The sequence below is a fragment of the Diorhabda sublineata genome, chromosome 3, assembly GCF_026230105.1.
Source record: "Diorhabda sublineata isolate icDioSubl1.1 chromosome 3, icDioSubl1.1, whole genome shotgun sequence".
NCBI lineage: Eukaryota > Metazoa > Arthropoda > Insecta > Coleoptera > Chrysomelidae > Diorhabda > Diorhabda sublineata.
The window spans coordinates 14572757-14590223 of record NC_079476.1 but is presented as its reverse complement, the minus strand read 5'-3'; the positions used below and the strand labels follow the sequence as shown (position 1 = coordinate 14590223).

At 31.7% G+C, this 17467-nt stretch overlaps 2 protein-coding genes across 3 annotated transcripts in view; one reads left to right on the top strand and one right to left on the bottom strand.

Moving 5' to 3' along the window:
• Positions 1 to 3835, bottom strand: part of LOC130441986 (DNA polymerase epsilon catalytic subunit 1) — a 63327-nt gene extending 59492 nt beyond the window's left edge. Inside the window, exons 1-5 of one of the 2 annotated variants that reach the window (XM_056775928.1) lie at positions 3630 to 3835; positions 3448 to 3571; positions 3009 to 3227; positions 2702 to 2940; positions 194 to 438 (exon numbers count right to left, since the gene is read on the bottom strand). In XM_056775928.1, coding sequence (XP_056631906.1) covers positions 194 to 438; positions 2702 to 2940; positions 3009 to 3227; positions 3448 to 3571; positions 3630 to 3715 — 913 coding nt within the window. In that variant the 5' untranslated portion in view covers positions 3716 to 3835. The remainder of the gene's footprint in view (positions 1 to 193; positions 439 to 2701; positions 2941 to 3008; positions 3228 to 3447; positions 3572 to 3629) is intronic. The other variant, XM_056775929.1, reaches the window with a different exon arrangement.
• A 29-nt stretch (positions 3836 to 3864) lies between these two features.
• Positions 3865 to 17467, top strand: part of LOC130441987 (exportin-2) — a 30603-nt gene continuing 17000 nt past the window's right edge. The window contains exons 1-14 of the mRNA XM_056775930.1: positions 3865 to 4132; positions 4189 to 4334; positions 4385 to 4577; positions 6636 to 6781; positions 6848 to 7048; positions 8003 to 8170; positions 8225 to 8354; positions 11043 to 11206; positions 11277 to 11466; positions 11609 to 11804; positions 11864 to 11967; positions 12808 to 12964; positions 13019 to 13110; positions 14652 to 14857. Coding sequence (XP_056631908.1) covers positions 4048 to 4132; positions 4189 to 4334; positions 4385 to 4577; positions 6636 to 6781; positions 6848 to 7048; positions 8003 to 8170; positions 8225 to 8354; positions 11043 to 11206; positions 11277 to 11466; positions 11609 to 11804; positions 11864 to 11967; positions 12808 to 12964; positions 13019 to 13110; positions 14652 to 14857 — 2178 coding nt within the window. The 5' untranslated portion in view covers positions 3865 to 4047. The remainder of the gene's footprint in view (positions 4133 to 4188; positions 4335 to 4384; positions 4578 to 6635; positions 6782 to 6847; positions 7049 to 8002; positions 8171 to 8224; positions 8355 to 11042; positions 11207 to 11276; positions 11467 to 11608; positions 11805 to 11863; positions 11968 to 12807; positions 12965 to 13018; positions 13111 to 14651; positions 14858 to 17467) is intronic.

Sequence of the window (17467 nt, the reverse complement as noted above, 5' to 3'; positions counted from 1 at the left end):
GATGGTATCTACTATTATCACTATTAAGTGCATAGAGTCAGAAAGAATACTCTGCTTCTAACAAAAGAATCAAGGTATCAAACTTCTGTAAGACTTTTTTGCTTCTTTGTATGACTAGAGGAGTTTCTACTATGATAGATTAATGAAAAAATTTCGTTATAATGATAGCGGTAAAACTACAATCTTATCTTACCTTGCCCATCAATCATGTATGATATCATGATGATTTGATCTGTAGCAGAGTCTGGAAATTTTAAAGGTAATTTTGTAGTTTCAATATCAAAAGCAAGAACTATCGCTTCGGGTCGTTCTATGATATCAGGCCTTGGTGTAATTGAAGGTGGTAAATCTTTTCCTTTGGATTTAATAGTGTACCATGATCCACAAAAAATTTTTAGGTCTATTGAAACTCGAACGTGATAAGGTACATCATACTCCCTAAAAATAAATAAATTGAGAAAAAAAAATGAATAACTTACCCTATAAGTATATAATTAATAATTATTATGTGGCTTCACATGGGGTGGGTCGACAGCAGACCCAGTACAAACAATATAAAAATAATGGAAAAAGCACATGAGTATCAAATAGACCTAAAGATGCTATCAACAAGTCTTTGACTCAATAAAAAACATATTGACAACACAAAACTAACAAGGTATATATGCAAAACTACGAAGATTAATCAATATAACTATTACCCCACAGGTTCAGCACACTTAAGGAGAATCTGATTAGTTTTTGATTAACAAAGGAGTAAGCCACACTTTTCAACTTAGCATTAGAATACATAATGAGGAAAATTAATAGAGGGAATTTAAGGACAGATAATCGCATATGCTGATGACATAGTACTTGTAACCAAACCAAGATCTATAATGGAGACAATGTTAAATGAGATTGATAGAGAAGGAAATCAGATGGGTTTAAAAATTAATGAAAACTAAAATACTGAGATTTGGAAAGCAATGTCAAGGGTTAAAGGTGAAAGTTGACTAGTATAAATTTATGGAAGTAGAAGTTATGATCAATAATGGAGGAGAGAGGAGTACTGACAGAGATGAAAAAATAGAGCCTTCTATGCTTATAGGAAGTTATTGGAAGGTAAACCACTCACTAAATAAATAAAGATCAGTATATATAAAACAATGATTCGACCAGTATTGATGTACTCAGCAGAAACAATGACAGACCAATCATATTAAATAAATATGCAGCTGAACTAACAAGTCCGCTATGCAAACTCTTTTTGCTATCATATAAGAGGTCATTTCCCTACAGATTGGAAACTTGCTCGGGTTCAACCCATACGAAAAAAAGGGGAAAGGACCATTCCCAACAACTACCGCCCAATTGCTTTAATCCCAGCTATTGCCATGGAAAAAGTCTGCTAACAACATCAGTGACCATCAATATGGTTTTCATAAACATAGATCAACCGAGGATCTCCTGGCTTATGTAACCAATATATGAACTGAAGCTATAGAGAAATATGGAGAATTCAGAGCACTGAAGATATCAAAGGCTTTTGTAGGTGTTTTTCAGATCAACCTACTAAATAAATAAAGATTATATGATTTATCGTACCCACTTATCAACTAGCTTAGCAGCTTTCTCAAATACTAATCCATCCAGGACGATATCGATGGAGAACAACCCGGAAAGGTTTGAGGTCAATGCTGGTGTGCATCTTGTCACCTACTCTCTTTCTCCTATACATCAACGATTTACTTGACTAAACTGCAAACCTGATTATAGCTTAACTAAGGTAGCTTCATAAGTGCTTGGCTCCAAGCTTTTTAAGACCAAAAAGCTGTATACCCTGCAAAAGCTTTTAATTTTCTAAAAGGCCTATATTTGGAGTATTGTTCTCATATTTGGAACTCGGCTTCCAAGCATGATGTAATACAGAAGAGAGCAATTCGACTTATAGGTAATTCAGAGTTGACCAGAAACTTGGAGCATAGAAGAAAGGTCGCTGTCTTGACTCTGTTTTACCAATACTACCACAGTAGATGCTGTTCCGAGCTGCCCCACATAATCCCACCTAGAGCAGTTTTTGCAAGTCATACTTGACAGGCAGACATGGCTCATAAACATGTGCTGACACCCAGAACGTCAATTTATCGGGACTCCTTCCTTTGGAAAAGGCTAGCTGTGGAATCAGTTACCAAGGTACATCTTTCCCAAACACTAAATTCTATAAAAGTTCAAGATCAATATCTACAGGCATCTCCACATGGCAGGCACCACTTGAACTACTCGAGTGCAATAAGGTTTATCCTCTTGTTCTTGCTTTTTACATATGAACTAAACAGAGAAGATGTAAAAAAAATCAAAGCTCAGTCAGTCAAGTAGTTGGAGCATCTATCGAGAGAAGAAACAAAATCTATAGCATATAAAATTATGGAATGGAATCCCAGTGATAGAAAAAAACGTGGCCGGCCTAGAACCAAATTGGTTAAAATAAGTGGAAGATGACCTAAGCAGAGTAGGAATTAGAAACTGGCAGCAAAAGACAGATAATGGTAAGTTGTGGCTGGAAATAAGTGAGAAGGTGTAGACATGGATTATGGGGACTAGAGGGCATGTTTGCTTCACAACCCCATTATAGGTGTTAAACCATTATTATTATTTATACAATTACGGCACAGTAACAAGACAAACAATTTATGTTTGTCAGCTTTATTAATTAATTTACCTTATATCCAAAATATTTTCCATTTGATCCGCATTTTTATTTGAATAACTTGTACTTTCTATTATATCTCCATTACACAAAGTACTTGTTAACATTTCTGTGTAAAATGAATTTGTGTTGTCTTTTTGTCTATTTTTTCTTACTACTTTCATAATTTCCCTTCTTACTTTTATTAAGTCTGTTTGATTCATAAAAGACAATTTTATATACTTTTGCTTTAATCCTATGAGGTGGTTTGACTAAAAATGATTAAAAAATCACATTGAAATTATATGTAGGTTTTTGTACATTTAAAATTTTTATTTACCAAGTCTAAATCCTCCTTTGCAACAATTTCAACTTTCGCGATGGTTCCTGTATATTTCTTGGACAAAAATTCAATTACCTCTTGAAGTAATTCTTTGTGAGTTAGTACATAAAAATAAGGCATAAAAGGATATGCTACTTTAAATCTGGTACCATCTTCTTCCATAAAATAATAATCAACAGCTGCACACAATCTTTTGTCTTCATCAAGAATTTCGGTCTATTAAATAAATTGTTGTTTGTTAAGTTGGAATATCAATTTTTTAGAGATATAATAAATAAGATTTACATTATTAGAAATATTTCACAGTAGCTCTATATGTGTTACAAAAATTAGTATTACTTTGAATTACAAATATGTTGTCAAATTAATACATCAATATTGTATTGAAAATATAGTTTTTTTTATTCTTTAAAACCAAAAATCTATTAAAACTTACGGAATGCATATTAAGCAGAAAACCCGTCTTTTCTTGCTGTTCTTTAATTCTGGCAAATCCATACTTAAGATCTATAGTTTCATTTTCTATAACTTGACGAACACGAAATTCTGAACTCTCTTCTCTAGAATGATTTAAAATGTTATTTGAAAACACATATTTCTATATTTTTCATTGCTAACCTGTTTGCACCTTTTGTATTATCATTGGAAGATGCTACTTTTTCGGATCTTACTGCTCTGTATTTACCGGAATTTTGTAACACCATCGTTAATTAATTAAGTTAATTCTATATTAAAAGTACTTTCATTCTTATTACAAAGTTTCAAAGCTATATTTATAACCTCATAAACTTTCGCGGTTTTTTCGGACTGTCACTTTTTAAGGCAAATTTTGGCGATGTCATATAAAAAATTCAGTAGCTGTTATTGTAAGAAGGATTAACCTGAATTTATTGAATAAAAGCTGACTTTAATGAACGTCGCATTTCAAATATATTCATCCGGTTTTTAGGGTTAGCTTCAAGTATATGTAATATAAGCCTAAAAAGTATCTCATAGTTGAAAATATATTGTGGTAGTATAATAATTTATCTAAACAATGGAAATATCTGACCATAATCTACAAACTCTTGGCAAATACCTACAAGAAACCCTTAGTCCCGATGTAAATGTTCGAAGACCCGGTAAGAGTCATATTTTCACATTTTAAAATGTTTATAATTTATTTATAATTTTATAGCCGAACAATTTTTAAAAGGAGTAGAGGTTAATCAAAATTATCCATTGCTTCTTTTGAACCTTGTTCACAAAGCTGAAGTAGACATGACTATCAGAGTTGCGGGAGCCGTAGCATTTAAAAACTATATAAAAAGAAACTGGTTTGTGGTAAGTAAAATATACTTCATTAATCGACTTTACTAACACGAGTCTTTTAGGAGGAAGATCAAACAGATCGTATACATGAAACTGATCGTGTTGCAATTAAAAATCTTATTGTCACTCTAATGTTAAGTTCCCCAGAAGCTATTCAGAAACAGTTGAGTGATGCTATAAGTATAATAGGAAAAACAGATTTCCCTCTAAAATGGCCCGAATTAATTACCCAAATGGTCGACAAATTTTCTACAGGTAAGATTTTATATCTACCTTACTATTTACATCAATATTTTAAATTTATTCCACATATGATCAGTGCCGGATTAAGCTAGCATGTGGTCTTTAGCTATTTCTTCCAATTTCTTCACTGTCGTTGGCATTCAAAGTGTTTAGTTTTTAGTCTTTCTGATTGTCCTGGAATGTATGCCATTTAGAGTATACTATTATTACATTATTAATTTTGTCAACATTACTATTACTAGTCAAAAATATTAGCCCTCTGACAGTCTTTAAGGCAATTTTGAAGTTTCTCAATCTTTAAAGTTAGTATGATATCATGGACTCTTTGTAAAGAAATTTTTTAGAGAAACACTTACGTCATACATGATTGTGTAACTTTAACCAGTTATTCAGCACATTCAATGGTAGTTTCCAAAAAGAACAAGCTTTTTACATTAATGCTTCTCTCTTAATGGTCGTAGGGTGATGTTACACTGCTATTTCATTGATGGAATTATCTTTCTACACTCTCAATGCAGTTGAAAAGGCTATCAACCAAGATCTTTCTGCCTGCACATTACTGCAAACTTTTTTTAATAAATAATTTTTAATTATTTTTCCTTCCCTATGCTGATGTATCTGCAACATTAACTAATTTTATCATTTTTGATTTTAAGTTTAAAAATATAGGATTACCATATTCTATCATTGGATAATTTATCATTTCATAAATATTAGTAGGGGATGTATTAATACCTCCATTACTTATGTGTTGAACTTGTGAAATGGATCACTTGCTTTTTATCTTCAATTTTCTAGTGTGTGTTACTGTGTAGTAAGTATGCCTGAGGGTCAAAATATTTTACATCATTGGAACAATAGTTAGAAATAATCTAAAGCTGATAGTGGAAATCCCCATGGCAGTTCTTGTTCTGACGTAAATTTGTGTGAAAGCCGTTTATAATTTTTTGTTTTCATTTTATATGATTACTTATGTATATCACATATCTTGAGCCGTTATGAAAAGAATTATACATTTGCTAGATGAAAACAAAACATCAAATATTATTTATAAATGAATGTATGTATAGCATGTATATAAATTTCACCCCATGAACTAGCACAGAAAGTGCATTTTACTCTGGGACAATTGCAAAACTTTATGTGTTAGGGCACAGTATAAAGTAGCTCATCTTCTTCAAAAAAGTATAGTGTACAACTCGTGTGGAAACGAGATATTTCAAACAAGATGAACATTCTGTGATATATTTTATTTTCCTTTCCATTTGCACATTAAACTATTAAATATTTTCAATACGTAATCCAACCAGTCGATATATACTAGACTTGTCTCAAAATTATCAAGCCTACTTTTATATCTTCGTATCCAAACTTCTGAAGGATGTCACCAGTGTCTTTGTTACGTTCATCACATTTTGTTATTGTAACAAAAAAAAGACAAAAAAATTAGATCAACGAATCCGCATCCAAGTTTTCCTTTAATATTTGAAAAATTAGCTAGATTATGATTGGGGATGAATCTGGAATGATCCAGAAATAAAGCAACAGCAACATAATGGAAATATTCTAAATCGCCAAGATAAAAAAATCATGTTATAGTTGAAGCAAAGTGAATACAGTTATGATTTTTCACTTTGATGATGAAGTTGTTGTGCATCACAAATATGCTTTTAAGAGGTAACAAAATCAATAAAGAATACTATGTTGGATTAGAGTACTGAAAATATTGTGTGACAAAGTAAAAAAAACAGTTGAAACTAATATGACAAGTGCACTGAAGGCAATTAAGGAAACATTTTCAGGAAGTGGGAAACATCATTGGAAATTTTATATTCAATCAAATGGGGACTACTTTGAAGGATTTCACTCACTAGATGATAAGAATAACTCATCGTAGAGATATGAAAGTAGACTCCATAGTTTCGAGAAAAACCCCATATATTTGATCTGTTATTAATTATCAATTACCACCAAGCTATAGTTTTATGATTTCTTGTCATATGCTTATTTTTGCTCATTCAATTCTTCAATCTCCTTATTTTAAATATTCATTCTATATACTTTTTTAAGGTGACTTTAATGTTATAAATGGTGTATTGAGGACAGCACATTCTCTATTTAAAAAATATAGATATGAATTTAAATCAAATGAGTTGTGGACTGAAATAAAATATGTTCTTGAAAAACTGGCCCAACCCCTCACTGATCTACTAGTGGTAAGTTAATATTTTTCACCTATGATTCCATTATTAATACTAAATCATTTATTTTAACATTTGTAGGCAACTATAGGCTTAGCTCAAACACACAGTAATGATGTGAATGCTTTGAAAGTTATCTACAATTCATTGGTCCTTATTTGTAAAGTATTTTATTCTCTGAATTTCCAAGATCTTCCAGAATTTTTTGAAGACAACATACAAATTTGGATGACCAATTTCCACACAATGCTAACTGCTGACGTACCAAGTTTGCAAAACAATGTATGTATTATTATGTAGACCATATAATTTAAATTTGATAAGCTAGAGAGTAAATTAACTAAAATTTTGATTATATTGTAAATCATTGCTATTTGATTAACGATTCATGTTATGTCAAATTAACTTATTACTATATAACTTTTAACTGACATAACATTAAATCAATTCAAAAGATTAAGTTCTCTTGAGGCTTCTGGACAGCTTCACATTTCCTCGATGTTGATGTGATAAAGTTGTTCCTCGTGATTCTTGGCAAATTTTCCAATAGTATAGTCAAGTCCCCATGGAGGTCACTGTTTTTATAATATCAAGGAGCATTAATAATGCTGCCTAGTACTTTGTTTTGGTATACACTTGATTATTTCTAGGTTATTCATTTTAGCATTACTCCATATTTGAATGCCATTTGTCCATACATACATACTTTATTGTAATTTAACAGGGTAGAAGTTTGTTCAAGCAGCTAGTACATTTTTCCAAATTTGAGGTGTTATTTTCCGTTTTTATGTAAGCTTTCCTAGCTTAGTATCCTGTTTCATACTTAAATAATTTTAGAATATTGCATTTGTATATTGTTTTTATTGACAGCAAATTATTGGTTCTTTTTGTTTGTGAAATTGACATGGCCTGATTCAATCTCATTTAATTTGATTTGCCACAGTTCAGTCCGTTTATTAATTTTTTCAACTGAATTTTGAAGATTTATTGCTGCTTCCTCGATATCTTTGTCTACTGGTCATAGATTGGCCCCATGACACTGCCTTGTGATACTCCCGCATTTATTTATTTCATGTTGTAATAAGCGTCTTCTTGTTATATTATTTCTTTCTATTTGAAATGTAGGACTTTGATAGTTCTGAAAACTGTTCAGGCAGAAGTTTGCTGGGAAATATATTTATATAATGCAGTTTCTATGACATGCAGGCAATTTAGTTGTGTTTCAATTAATTTTAGGAAATCGAAGAAGCTGGTGTAATGGAACAATTAAAATCACAAGTATGCGATAATATAGCACTATATGCCCAAAAATATGATGAAGAGTTTAAACAATTTTTACCTCAGTTTGTTACCGATGTTTGGGGTCTTTTAGTTGCTACAGGATTGCAGCCTAAATATGATTTGGTATTGTATTTATAATAATTTGATGAAAATATTCTTATTTAGATATAATTTTAGTTGGTATCAAATGCCTTGCAATTTTTATCTTCTGTAGCTGAGAGGGGTCAATATAGAAACTTATTTGAGGATGATAATGTTTTAAGTAGTATTTGCGAGAAAGTTATTATACCAAACATGGAATTTAGGGGTAAGTCATCAACACATACAGTACAACTTGAAATTTTCTTGGTTGTACAGAAAAGATAATGTTTCTCGAACATATAATTTGACCTTGTCTGAAATAAATATTATAAATGTCGATTGAAATTCAGTAAAATGCACTAGTGCTTTTTCTGTATAAATTCTTCTATAAAATGCCTCACTACATAGCAGCTTTTTAATCAAAGCTGTATAGTACTTAATTGCTCTCCAAGATCATTGGAATCTCAAGAAGGGAAATGCTGTATTTTCTGCAGGCATTGTGTGCAAAACAGCTCTCAAAAATATATTTTGTAGATAGGGTGAGGATATTAAGTTTTTGAAAACCTCACATTACCTTTGTAATCTAAGCCCTCTACTGCACTCTAATCTAAATATTTTGCCTCCAGGTTAGTAGACTATAAACTATTAACTGTATTTAAATGATAAGATAATTATCTCAGCTTTTCTTGTATTCATCAAGAAACCTTTCAGTTAGTGCCAGAGTTTATTTTTTCATCACAGGAGTCAATTTTTTTTAGTAGACATTCCTTTAGACATTCATATATAGTTGACAGATCTAGGAATATTAACTTTCATGTTTTTAACATTTTATTTAGTTAGATTTAGACTAGATGTTTTTCTTGATAAATCGTCTTGATTTTAGGTCTGTTTTGTAGAAAATTGGTTTCAGAAATAGGCAAAATGTTTTTAAACTAATTTTCTATTAAAACAGATCTGAAATCAAGATGATAATAAAAATGTCTAAGAAGTCAAAAGTTAAAGAAATTAAGATATTATACAGGGGTTAATGTCCCCTAATGTCCTAATCTTGCCCTATTAGCTATTTCCGCCATTTATAACTCACTCTAGAGCCCACACTCTTGAAAATTTTTCACCCAAAGGGCTTGCTTCGACTTGTATTGGTAGGGCATTCTGCAACTACAGAATGAGTAGTTTTTTCTTGCTCCTCACAGAAACTCCTCTTGTTAGTGTCTGTTAAGCCTAGTTTCATAAGGTGATCCTGAGGCAGCTTCTGTAAGAAAGAAGATGTTTATAGTTTTTGCAGTATTCCAAAGAAAATTGTTGAAGTTATACTCCAAAGTAATTATCTTCTCCTGAAACTCCTTACAGATTCTATACTAATAATATGCTTTTGCAGTTCGCATCTCTTTAAAATTATATTTTGACATCTACTACCTACCAATTAAATCGCTTATAATAAGGTGTTACTATCGTTTTTTATTTTTATTTTACTAGTAATGTAATAAACTAATAAATTAATAGAATATTTGTGTGATCTGTGTTGCTGAAAATATAGTTATTATTTGCTTGAAGAAAAAAACACTTTGTTTTGTTATAAAGAATCCCAGTATTAATGAATTTTTGTGAATTCCTGGTATAAACTGATTTTTCTGAAGAAGAAATCAAGTCACAACAGCAAAAAAGATCAGTTTTTGAAAACTTCAGTTCTTTGACATAAATTTGTGACCTACAGTACCAGAGAACTCGAAAATTTGGTTAAGATTGAGAATTTGAGCTCTTTACAGAGTCCAGATAATATTTGTACAATAAAGATTTATGATTAATGCAATTCCTGAAACACCATATTATAGAGGAGGAGTCATAATGGGTTGAGGAGAGTATTTCTCTAATAAATATTAGAATTATGATAGTTGGCAGGTAAATATAAGACATCTTATTAGGTAATATCTTTAGCTCCACACAACTACGAAAATTTCTTGTTTATACAAAATAACATGACGTCTTATGCTGCACAGGTTGTCAAAAATCCAAAAATCAACTTTAAGAAATTGTAGTTGATATTATAAAATGGCAATCTAGTAGTTCAGACCTCAATCCCATAGAAAACTTGTAGGATATCATTAACAAACAATTGAGCGGGACAAATTGAAGAGGCATGAGCAGGTTAATTCAAATCGTATTAGTATTTTACCAAAGCTTGAATTCATTACAATTTGGCGATTACGCCATGTACCCTTGCATTTAAAAATACATAATACAGATACACATACACGACAATTTTATCATTCAACCATTTCCCTGAACAACTTCCGCAATAAAACAATAATTCTTCGATCTCGTGAATTCCAAATTGTCTTCTCTCGGGCTACCTTTCGTTTATAACCTCCTTAATGTCCTAATAACATGCAATTAACTTAATCCTCCCTGATATCCCTGGTTCACATTTTAGGAAAAACCAAAATACATACATCCCTCTACCGTATACTGTTTCATGACATCCCCTTCTATTCCTTACACGAACTTCGGTAAGACGTTTTGGATCGGTGAGAAGTTAACTCTTTCTCTACGCTTTTTCTAAAGATTCGGCACGTGCAATTAAAGTTAATTTTATCTTTTATATTTATATTTGTGTTTATTATTTTGTTGATATGTGTATATATAATAAGTTTAAGCAGTTATCGAACTTAGTTTTTGTGCTACCTCTTTACCATCCTCTGCCCTAAGACTATCGCCCATATTTATATTTTGAATACAAATACACTATGTTTGGTAAGTGGTGCGTTAATTCTTTGGACAAGGGTAGTCTAGTATAACTGTTTTGATTTACTCATGCTTATCCAATATTTTAGCAGTGTATAAATTGAATAAAGTTCCTAAATACTCATTATTGTAAAAGTATTAGGCGAATTTCTAAATTATTTATTTATAATAGTGTCAGATGAAGAACTGTTTGAAGACAATCCTGAAGAATACACTAGAAGAGATATTGAAGGATCTGATATTGATACTCGAAGGAGGGCTGCTTGTGATCTCGTAAATACACTGAGTCAAAATTTTGAAAAAAGGATTATAGAGATTTTTGGTCAATATTTACAAGTAAGACAAACTTTATTTTAATATACCCATTTGTTCACTTTTTTTCATATAACGTATGTATTTTATTTAGGTAATGCTTGGGAAATATGCTGAAAATCCAAAGCAGTATTGGAGAAGTAAAGATGCTGCTTTATATTTAGTAACATCATTAGTTAGTAGAGGCTCTACTCAAAAACATGGAGTTACTCAAACCAGTCAATTAGTTAATATCACTCAATTTTGTCAACAGCATATTTTGCCAGAGTTAGAAAGACAAGATGGTAAATAAATAATTATACTGACACTAATATCATAATTTCTGTAGGATTTATCATATTTGAACAATTTTTGTATCATGTGTTTTGTTCAGAAGCTTGAGAACTTATTTGTTATTCATGGTATTTCAAACAAATAATTTTTTAGTAAATGAATTGCCAGTTTTGAAAGCTGATGCGATTAAGTACATAATGACATTTAGATCTGTACTTCCCAGTGACATTGTAGTTTCCACGTTACCACAGTTAATCAGGCATATGCCTAGCGAAAGTGCTGTGGTTCATACATACGCAGCCTGTGCATTGGAAAAAATTCTTATTCTACGAGTTAATAATCTATCAGTGTAAGTTTCCATTATAATTTATTTTTGAATGTTTTTCAATTTTTTTCTGTCTTTCACAGAGTGACTGGTGCACAATTAGAACCACTCGCAATAACTCTTTTAACTAATCTTTTTGACACTCTTGAAAGGCCCGTTTCTGAAGAAAACGAATATGTTATGAAGGGTGAGTTGATATATTTAAGTTTTTTACATGTGATCTTTAAAACAAACTTCACATTTCTTCATTCCTTTTTTAAAACAGACAAAAAGAGTAACGTTTGTTAGTATTGTAATACAGTATGTGCAATTAATTTTTTCATAATAATATAAATTATTACTATGAACAAATCAATTTAATGTCATGTTATATTTAAATGAATAATTCAAGAAAAGTAATTGTAATGACTACTCTTCTTAAGTCGAAGAACTTGACGTGAAGGTTATATTATAGGGCAGTTGAATATTTTTAATAATATTTTCAATACATATTAGTAACTAGTATGTATATATAATAGTGGTTTAGAACAAAGGAGTATTCCAACTTTGGTCTGCATTTTTCCTCTTTCTACCTTTTCAGGGCTCTTTACTTATTTCTTTTCGTTTTTAAAAATTTTCACAAGTCTTCATCACTGCTCTTGTAATTCATTTCTTACAATATGTCCATACTCTCTAACTTTTTTCTTTATTTTTTCGTTACTGATTCTTGTTTTTATACTTTACAAATGTTTTTGCTCTTTATCTTTTCTCAATTTTTCCTGTCATTCTTATGATATATTCAACTTCCATTGCGTTTATTTTCGTTACATTTTTTCTTTTAATTGTCCACTTTCTACTGGTGGTATGTATTTTCATTTTCACACCCATATGTGGTATTTGTCTTGTTAGCTGTTTCTACTACTTTTCCGTGTTCTGCTAACGCACTTCCAAGATATTTATATGTAGTTACTCTTCACTAAGTACTGTTTGTATATTTTATTTCTTCATGTAATTTACTCAAATTATGGAATCTTTGTATTATTTTTAGCTCTCATGAGGACATTTTCTACGTTAGATGAAAGGGTTATTCCATTCTTAAATGTGGCTTTACCAAAATTAACAACAAAGCTGCAAATGGTAGCGAAGAATCCATCTAAGCCTCATTTCAACCATTATCTTTTTGAGACTTTCTCGTTGGCTATAAAGTAAGTCATTTATAAATTTAGATGTTAATTTGTTGATTTAATTTTTCTTTGTAGAATTGTATGTAAAGCAAATCCGGGTGCTGTTACTTCATTTGAAGATATATTGTTTCCCATTTTTCAAGGAATTTTGCAGCAAGACATACAAGGTAAGTGTATAGTAGGACTATGCTCAATTATTATTTACCTAATCATTTTAATCTACTAAATCAGAAAAAAAAACTTGTCTCATTACTTTCAATTTGGTTTTTATACGTTTTGCTGATTGTAATTGTTCATTAATTTAATACTGTAAGTATGAAATAAATAATTAGATAGATATTAAATAATGAAATTAGGATAATTTCCATATTTTTTATACTTGTTAAATGTTCTTAAGGTACTAAAAAAAGCAGCTATTTTATTATTCGACTTTAAACCTCCTTGTAAACTAGATTTGGATTTATTGCATGTTTGGGGTATTCATTCTTTGAGACCCGAAAGAACACATTATACTGCAACTTGTAATGTCTATTGTATCTCCCATTTAAAGTTTTCCCTACAGTTATAGTGCTCTAATGATCTGAGATGTCTTCAAGGGGATCATCCCTTTGCATTCTCTAGTTTCTCGTCTAGGATTTCTGCGTTAATTTTGTATGGCAGGACATTCTTTGATTAGGTGATCTGGGGTTTCTTCATTACCCCCTCAGAACCTACACTTCTCAGTTTTTGTTAGATATACTTTCATTAGGTGCTCCCTGTGATAATGTCAGAAAGACAGTGTAGAATATTTTTACAAAGATTCATTATTCCAAACTTTTTAGAGGGGAAAACCTCGACAAAAAAATATCTTTTACATTGTTCTCACGAAACTCTGCGAAATGCGATCTAAATTTTTTTTCATGAGGCATTTACATATTAGTTTCGAATTAATTAGAAGAAGCTCAGTTTTTCATACCAACCTGATTGACAGAATGCATCGTTGTCCCATTTCTTACGGCCAGGTTCATTTCCACATGACTTTTAACGACAAGGTATTTTCCTTGTACAGGATCAGTAGTGAACATTTGGGACCAGCCAAATACTCTATCGTCACCTATGGCGTAGTTTTTGATGGATATGTGATCATTGGATGGAATTTTTCTTCCCACTTAACATCATATTAGAAGCCTTTTCTTGATCAATATTTCACTGGGAGACGACCACGCTATCTTTTCTTAATCTTAATCTTTCTCTTCATCTATATTTTGTCAAAATATAGCTCTAGTGATACAGCCAAGTGTCTTACTTTATAAGAGGGTTTTCCCTGAGAAAACTAAACATTAACATATGCTAATGTTCAATGTTTTCTATGTGTGAAATCAGTATTTTATTAACTCTTAACTAATTATAATTAGCTGTTTAATTATAAGTTTATGTATATGAGGGCAGTTTGGTTTGGTTAAAGAGAGAAGCTTTATTCTTTTTCTTTTCTTTATATAGTTATTATAACTATTCAAAATTTCGACGTTGATGTAAATGTCGAAAACATTTACAATATAATCACCTTAGCGAAAGTGATGACATTCTCTGAAAAGTCACTTCTATTAAACTACCCTCATATATATTAAGTATAGAGGTAACTCTCTATTTAGTGCATTTAAATGTCTAAAGACAAATGGAGACATTTAGCAAAAATTCCCAAAGAAAAAAAATTTTTTTTGTATTGCAGAATTTATTCCATATGTATTCCAAATACTGTCCCTTTTAATGGAAAATACTCCACAAGGTGCCATTCCAGAACCTTACATGCAACTATTGCCATGCTTATTGGCTCCCATATTGTGGGAAAGACCTGCTAATATAAGTCCCTTAGTTAGATTATTGAGTGCATTTGCAACACAGGCAGCTCCCCAAGTGGTAGCTCAAGATAAAGTGGTAAGTTAATGATTTTTAATTGGCTTATATCAATTTAAGAGTGACATAGATCCAAATACTTATATAGCTTTTTAGCTAAAAATTTGTCTATTACTTAAATCGTTATATTCATTAGTGTTGGTATTTCTTGGGAAAACCATAGAATAATCAATGAATACATACAACAGTATTTTCTTAGAAGTCCTTAGAACTCTGCCAGAAACTTTTTGGTGTAGTGTTGATATGATTTATTGTTTAAACAATATTCATGATATTAATAAATAAAATAATCAGTTTCATCTTTATTTTTCTAAAAACATGAATTACTCCAATCTAATTTGTTAAATACTTACATTTCTTAGTTAAGTACGAGAAATAATTGTTTAGTTTTTTGGCAATTCAATGTCTATGTTACCGGCAATGTGTATAATTCAGGTATTGTAGGTAATGTATACAATCCCTGGGGCGTCCAGGCAATGTATGAAGTATCATGAATATCATTGTCCATTTCATACTTTAACTAGGTATTGTATACAATTCCTAGGGATTGTATCGAATACGTGCTGGTTCACCGGTAATGAGTAAAATAAATAAATCTTAAGACTAAACTAATGTTAGGTAAGCCGGTTAATATCAATAAATCTTAACAGACTTACTTATCAAATAGTGGACAAATAAAACATGTTGTATTTACTTGAAATAAACTTTATTATCAACTTTAAAATAACAAAAAAATAACAGGAAACTTAAAATTCTTCTTGTTTGTAACATAACATTACAAGTATCTTCTAACATAATATAAGTAATTTTGTAATTGAACTTCACAAACAGAACAATTCTCTTTATAACAAAAAGTAGGTTTAATAGGCATTCACAATTTTAAGTAAAAGTAGGCTTTATTTATTCTTACACGACAAACTATTATGGCACTTTGAAGAGCACAGAGCCTTACTTTTGACACAGGAACACTTTTTAGAGTCACAGTTTTTTTTGCAACTACATTTCACAAAGCCCTGTCCTGTCCCCGTAGATTGAAAAGTCGCAACTGTACGGAGTGTCGTTTCCAGATTGAGGACGTCTTCTTCTTGCAGTAATTTCTGATGGCAAACAGTGAACTGTTGTCTTGAATACAATGTCTTGACAACGCCTTGCTTTGTGCCTAGTTGATATAGATCGTCATCAGTTTTGTGTAATACTACAGCCAGTATATTGCGAGCATTACTACGACCTCTATCGAGTTTTAAGCATTTTCTGAGCTTGTACTATCAAATTTTCTTTGGCTCTGATGCGGTTTTCTATCGAAAAGGCGTTTTTTGCGCATAAAGGACAAGCAACTTTGGATCCAAAACCTTCTGCAATATTTTCTTCCGGAGCAGCACAAATAGTATGAATAGGCCTATTGCACATTCTGCACGAATGACCACCTGTTGTCTCCTCGGAACAAACACAGCATATAAGTGCACAACTCAATGACTCCTCTCGTACTGATACCAAATTCGGATCATGTAACGCTTGATCATTTACCTCACAAGGAAGATTTTCGACATTCGTAGGCTCAACAACATTCTTAGTATTTGGGATAGCCATGTGTTCATCATGCGCACTTTGGACATTTGAAGCTTCCTTACCGATGTTAAAACTATCGAGTGCAGCGTTTTGTTGATCTGGTGCCTGTAGAGGTTGAGTGTCAGTTGTTTCAGTTTCTGATGTCTCAGCCGCATCTATTACAGATTCTGAAGATGACTTCATCACTTTTTCTAAATCTTCTTCGCTCTCCAGGTTGTGAGTATCCTCACAAGGCAAAGATATGCCAACTTTTATTTTCGACCAAAAAAGAGCTTCATAAGGTGTTCTTTTGATTCCTGAGTGAAACGCCCTATTCTTCATGAGATGTACAAATCGCAGACCATCACTCTAAAGTTCGCTATCGTTATCTTGCATCCAAGTTGTAAGCATGTTTTCAATGTCCTGGTTAGCTCGTTCGACACTCCCTTGACTTTGGGAATGTCTAGGCTTGCCATGCACAATTTTTAAGTTCGGCCAGTATATTTTAAGATTACTGACCACTCGGTTTGCGAATTCTCGACCGTTGTCCGATTGTGAGATGGCTGGTGCACCAATCAGTGTAAAAATATCCAGTAAATTGTACGCTACTTCCTCAGCGCGTTTTGTTTTCAGGGCTCTTAATATGACAAACTTTGTGAGATGATCCTGATAGAACATTATGAATTTATAATCCCGGTCTGGATGAGATTGATAGTCTATCAAATCTACTTGACACGACAATCCCTTTTTTTATTCCTTTTTGTTTTTGCTGGCAGGGTTCGCAAAGCTGCAAAAATAGTTCAACATCGTGGCGAGTTATATTCTTATATCTTGAAGAAAGCTCCTTCAGCATTCTGTCTCGTCCTCCATGGCCGATACTTTGATGTGCGTCGTGAAGTATTTGAAATAATTCAGTATCAGCAACGTAGTATATAATATTGTTATTTGTAGTAGCATCCACAGGAAAAATCAACTTATCTTTCTGACCAACAGTTATAACATCATAATGCTTCAATAACCAGTAATCCCGAGAAGCCTTTTTTTCAGCCGTTTTTGCATTTTTTGTTTCTTCTATCAATTCTTCAT